The sequence below is a fragment of the Schistocerca gregaria genome, chromosome 7 (assembly GCF_023897955.1).
Source record: "Schistocerca gregaria isolate iqSchGreg1 chromosome 7, iqSchGreg1.2, whole genome shotgun sequence".
Classification (NCBI taxonomy): domain Eukaryota; kingdom Metazoa; phylum Arthropoda; class Insecta; order Orthoptera; family Acrididae; genus Schistocerca; species Schistocerca gregaria.
In genome coordinates this window covers 143714561-143720560 of record NC_064926.1, presented here as the reverse complement: position 1 = coordinate 143720560, position 6000 = coordinate 143714561, and the positions used below count along the sequence as shown (strand labels likewise).

The 6000-nt window shown below is 48.9% G+C and overlaps 1 protein-coding gene across 2 annotated transcripts in view; it reads right to left on the bottom strand.

Moving 5' to 3' along the window:
- Nucleotides 1-756: 756 nt before the first annotated feature.
- LOC126281537 (polyamine-transporting ATPase 13A3-like) overlaps nucleotides 757-6000 on the bottom strand; it is a 383790-nt gene continuing 378546 nt past the window's right edge. For both annotated transcript variants that reach the window (XM_049980588.1, XM_049980590.1), the window contains exon 18: nucleotides 757-2237. In XM_049980588.1, coding sequence (XP_049836545.1) covers nucleotides 1228-2237 — 1010 coding nt within the window. In that variant the 3' untranslated portion in view covers nucleotides 757-1227. The remainder of the gene's footprint in view (nucleotides 2238-6000) is intronic.

The following is a 6000-nucleotide window of genomic DNA, read 5'->3' as shown; positions in this document are numbered from 1 at the left end:
TACTGCGTACTTAAAAATAACGTGAGTACAAGATATTTTTGTACCTGTTTATATGCTTTGAAGGCAAACAGATCAGCGAATATGAACAGAAACACAGGTAATTGACAGAAAATGTCACAATACAAGGTTTTCAGCGAAAAATACCTTTTTCTAAATACTTGGAACAATTGTGCTTATTAAATAATGAAGTGAATAGCATGATAGGAAATATACTGTATTCCTGAAGCTCAGAGGATGTACAAATGAACTAATACTGATACGTATAACCTCACAAACTTCCTATATGATTCACCGCTGTGATGCCAATATATATGGTAAGACAAGACTCTTAACATCGACATTCAGTTGTCATGTGACTGACTGCACGGCAGTCAGCTGTCAGACACCTGCGTTATGCAACACAAAACATAAACATACTTTACACGAAACACACACACGTGGCTCCTATCGCAGCGGTTGATGTAGAGCAACAAAATACCCATTACACAGATTTATCAGATCACCCACCATTAAAACTTATTCCTGCCTTTCTTAATAGGTCCTGGAGAAATTTTTTGCTCAATTCAGAGGGAATGTTTCAAGGAACTAGTCAAACATTTACTGTACAAATAGGAAGTGAAACATTCTGCCAACAAGAGATAAACAGCTCTTATTTTGTACTCTGTTTGCAACTTATTGACCTTTCGGTAGCCTGCCAAAATTGGAGCTTTGATGAAGGAACTTGTCTATTGATTAATTTTTTTTTCATTATTTGACAAAGACCGCGTAGGCACCCAGTTCTAAGAAGCACCATTATAACACCATCAACTTTAAAATCTGGCAACAATCGCTTAGGTTGGATGCTCCCAATAATAATCAGAATGCTAGAACACACTGCAGCGTATTTTGAGAGTATTACACGCGGAAAAAAAAGTTCAAATCTGAAGATGTATTTAACATGACAGTGAAAAATTACTGCCGTGACCAATATATACATATGTACAAATTGTGCAAGCTCTACATCTTTTGTGGCACCATTCTGCATTCCTTACGATAGTGGACGGAAGTTAACTAAATACGAATTTTGTACATTCTCCACCAGTACAGCAACGGAATTTTCTCGACGACTCTCAGAGATTTTTATTTTATTTCAGTGAATTATTTCCAGCAGTGTTGACACTACCTACAATAAAGCTTTGTCTAACCGCCTAAGTCAGCCGTCTAATACAAAACTAACCACCGACAAAATCATAATTTCGTCTGAGCGGTAGTGTCTCCGGAGCTGTAGTCGATCTTGTACGTCGTCGGTGCGATCCCGTTCATAGTGATGGGCGGAATTTCCTTGGTGATGGGAGGCCAACTGATGTCCTCGCGCATCTCCTCGATCAGCTTCGCCTTCGGCGAACCCTTCGGGCCGCAGACGGAGAACTTGGCGCGGGCTTTCTTGAACACCAGGTACTGGACGACGAAGTTCTCGAGGAACATTGCGACGACGAAGGAGACGACGGCCATGCAGAGTATGACGACGCGCACGTCGTAGGCGGGCGGCAGCTTGAGCTGGAGGAAGTTCATGATCCAGCGGGCCGGGTAGACGGTTATGTAGGTGCAGACGCCCGTCATGACGAGTAGCGAAGCGAGCAGGTAGCGGTTGGTGTACACCGGCTTGCGGTAGGGTTTCCCCTGGGAGAACACGATCGCCGCGATGATGTACTGGAACATGGATACCGAGAAGACGCCGTAGTTCTCGTAGCACGCGTAGGTTTGCACCTGGGCGAAGTCGAACGGCTCGAACCAGGGGAAGAAGCGCACCACGTAGAAGCCGGCGGTCTGGCCGGCGACGATGACGAGCACCTGCAGCCACAGGGAGAGCATCGGCGTGATGGTGTAGAGGCCGGTCATGGGAGACTCCGGCACCAGCGGCCCCGAGAACGCCTCCGTGTTGCCGAACGTGAGCGCGAAGTGCACCACCAGGCAGATGTCGATGAAGAGGAACTCGAAGTCGGTGAGGTTGCTGTCGATGCCGTAGAGCAGCGCCACCGACGTGAACTCGGCGATGCTGTACGCGACCATGAACTTGAAGATGCCGAACGAGGTGACGAGCGCGGCGCGGCCCTCGCGCACGATCCGAGGCACGCACGAGATGTCGGGCTCGCGCGACGTGAACGGCGACGCCACCGACGCCTCCGCCTCGGACAGCGAGATGCCCACGTGCGCCGCCTTGAGCGCGCCGCAGTCGTTGGCGCCGTCCCCGCACATGGCTGCGGGCAGAGGGACGCCGTTACTTCCACACCGAGGCAAGTCGGGCCCAAAAACTTACTCTAGTCCTTATACTAAAACTAAACTCCGCCCGAACAGGCCGTGAAGGCCCAAATGTACCGACTGGCCGTGTGTCAGCCTGAGCCCACAGGCGTCACTGCATGCGGATATGGAGGGGCATGTGGTCAGCACACCACTCTCTACATCTACATCTACATCTACATCTACATCTACATCTACATCTACATCTACATCTACATCTACATCTACATCTACATCTACATCTACATCTACATCTACATCACTACTCTGCAATTCACATCAAAGTGCCTGGCAGAGGGTTCATCGAACCACAATCACACTATCCCTCTACCATTCCACTCCCGAACAGCGCGCGGGAAAAACAAACAGCGCGCGGGAAAAACGAACACATGAGCCTTTCTGTTCGAGCTCTGATTTCTCTTATTTTATTTTGATGATCATTCCAACCTATGTAGGTTGGGCTCAACAAAATATTTTCGCAATCCGAAAAGAAAGTTGGTGACTGAAATTTTGTAAATACACTCCTGGAAATGGAAAAAAGAACACATTGACACCGGTGTGTCAGACCCACCATACTTGCTCCGGACACTGCGAGAGGGCTGTACAAGCAATGGTCACTCGCACGGCACAGCGGACACACCAGGAACCGCGGTGTTGGCCGTCGAATGGCGCTAGCTGCGCAGCATTTGTGCACCGCCGCCATCAGTGTCAGCCAGTTTGCCGTGGCATACGGAGCTCCATCGCAGTCTTTAACACTGGTAGCATGCCGCGACAGCGTGGACGTGAACCGTATGTGCAGTTGACGGACTTTGAGCGAGGGCGTATAGTGGGCATGCGGGAGGCCGGGTGGACGTGCCGCCGAATTGCTCAACACGTGGGGCGTGAGGTCTCCACAGTACATCGATGTTGTCGCCAGTGGTCGGCGGAAGGTGCACATGCCCGTCGACCTGGGACCGGACCGCAGCGACGCACGGATGCACGCCAAGACCGTAGGATCCCACGCAGTGCCGTAGGGGACCGCACCGCCACTTCCCAGCAAATTAGGGACACTGTTGCTCCAGGGGTATCGGCGAGGACCATTCGCAACCGTCTCCATGAAGCTGGGCTACGGTCCCGCACAACGTTAGGCCGTCTTCCGCTCACGCCCCAACATCGTGCAGCCCGCCTCCAGTGGTGTCGCGACAGGCGTGAATGGAGGGACGAATGGAGACGTGTCGTCTTCAGCGATGAGACTCGCTTCTGCCTTGGTGCCAATGATGGTCGTATGCGTGTTTGGCGCCGTGCAGGTGAGCGCCACAATCAGGACTGCATACGACCGAGGCACACAGGGCCAACACCCAGCGTCATGGTGTGGGGAGCGATCTCCTACACTGGCCGTACACCTCTGGTGATCGTCGAGGGGACACTGAATAGTGCACGGTACATCCAAACCGTCATCGAACCCATCGTTCTACCATTCCTAGACCGGCAGGGAACTTGCTGTTCCAACAGGACAATGCACGTCCGCATGTATCCCCTGCCACCCAACGTGCTCTAGAAGGTGTAAGTCAACTACCCTGGCCAGCAAGATCTCCGGATCTGTCCCCCATTGAGTGTGTTTGGGACTGGATGAAGTGTCGTCTCACGCGGTCTGCACGTCCAGCACGAACGCTGGTCCAACTGAGGCGCCAGGTGGAAATGGCATGGCAAGCCGTTCCACAGGACTACAACCAGCATCTCTACGATCGTCTCCATGGGAGAATAGCAGCCTGCATTGCTGCGAAAGGTGGATATACACTGCACTTTCGGCGACATTGTGCATTCTCTGTTGCCTGTGTCTATGTGCCTGTGGTTCTGTCAGTGTGATCATGGGATGTATCTGACCCCAGGAATGTGTCAATAAAGTTTCCCCTTCCTGGGACAATGAATTCACGGTGTTCTCATTTCAATTTCCAGGAGTGTAGATCTCGCCGCGACGAAAAACGTCTTTGCTTTAATGACTTCCATCGCAACTCGCGTATCGTATCTGCCACACTCTCTCCCCTATTATGTGATAACACAAAACGAGCTGCCCTTTTTTGCACCCTTTCGATGTCCTCCGTCAATCCCACCTGGTAAGGATCCCACACCGCGCAGCAATATTCTAACAGCAGACGAACGAGTGTAGTGTAAACTGTATCTTTAGTGGACTTGTTCCATCTTCTAAGTCTCCTGCCAATGAAACGCAACCTTTGGCTCGCATTCCCCAAGTTGAATTGACAGCCTTGAGAATTGTAGTATTTATTCAGTAATCGAATTCATACGGATTTCTTTTGCATCTCATGTGGATCACCTCACACTTTTCGTTATTTAGCGTCAACTGCCACGTGCCACACCATACAGCAATCTTTTCTAAATCGCTTTGCAACTGATACTGGTCTTCGGATGACGTCACTGGACGGTAAATTACAAAAAAATTGTTCAAATGGCTCTGAGCACTATGGGTCTCAACTGCTGTGGTCATTAGTCCCTTAGAACTTACAACTACTTAAACCTAACTAACCTAAGGACATCACACACATCCATGCCCGAGGCAGGATTCGAACCAGCGGTCGTAGCAGTCGCGTGGTTCCGGGCTGAAGCGCCTAGAACCACTCGGCCAGAAATTCCTGAGAATGTACATTTTGGAGCATAACGCTGTGTCGTAGTAAATCATGGACAGAGCGAAAATAGAAGAAAATGAGAGAATCCAAGCGTCTGAGATGTTTTGAAATAGAGGGATGTCGAAAATTGGGTGGATTGATGAGATAATGAAGAGAGACTCTGCAGTATAGCGAAGAAACACACATATACACAACATTAGCAAGGATAAGGGACAGGAGTATACGACATGTCATAAGAAGAAAAAAAACAATTTTATAGTACTAAAGAGTGCTGTAGAGGATAACAAACTGTTGCGGAAGACAGAGACTGCAAGATATCCACAAATAATTGAGGACGTAGAGCGAAAGTGCTACTCTGAGATGAAGAGGATGGTATTAGTGATGAATTCGTGGCGAGCAGCGTCAAATCAGTCACTAGACTGGTGATGGGGAGCTCGTGAATGAGTCGCTCAAATGAACGCTTCACTCCAGTGAAGTGTGAACTAACCACTCAATTTCAATGAACTGGTACTTCAAACTCTTCACAGATAACACACTCCACACTTTTTTCTAGTTCACTTACACTCTTCCACTCTCACTCATCCCATTACATCGGCGCTACGTCACTCATTCTCCCTTCACATCAGTCCACCCTCAACTGTCTGTCGACGAATCGTGCGGCGTTTGTGGGAAACGATACGTTTGCGATGGGTTGTGGAGGTGAGGGGCGAGGGGAACGCAGCGTCAGCTGCTTCCTACAGTGCTGACATCATTACCCGTGACTATTTGTGCAGTTCAGTTATACTCCGCGTCTACCGGTAGCCTACCGCTGGCACCGCTTGCGGACAAATGAATATTACAGATACAAACAAAGAGGCTGGCTGTGTGAGCACGCACAGCCAACATGAAAATAAAAGGTTTGTTCATAACACTGAAAGAGGGATTTTACCTGAAACCGTACCAATGACTGCAGGTGACAGTTTACGTTTTGAATCTGGAGGGTTATTATTCTAAACAAAAATAAAATCTACAGGAAAACTTCTGAATAATTATTTAACGTAGATATATAGACTTTGTGACAGTGGTAAACATACTCATTGTATTTTGGATTAAATTTTAAAAG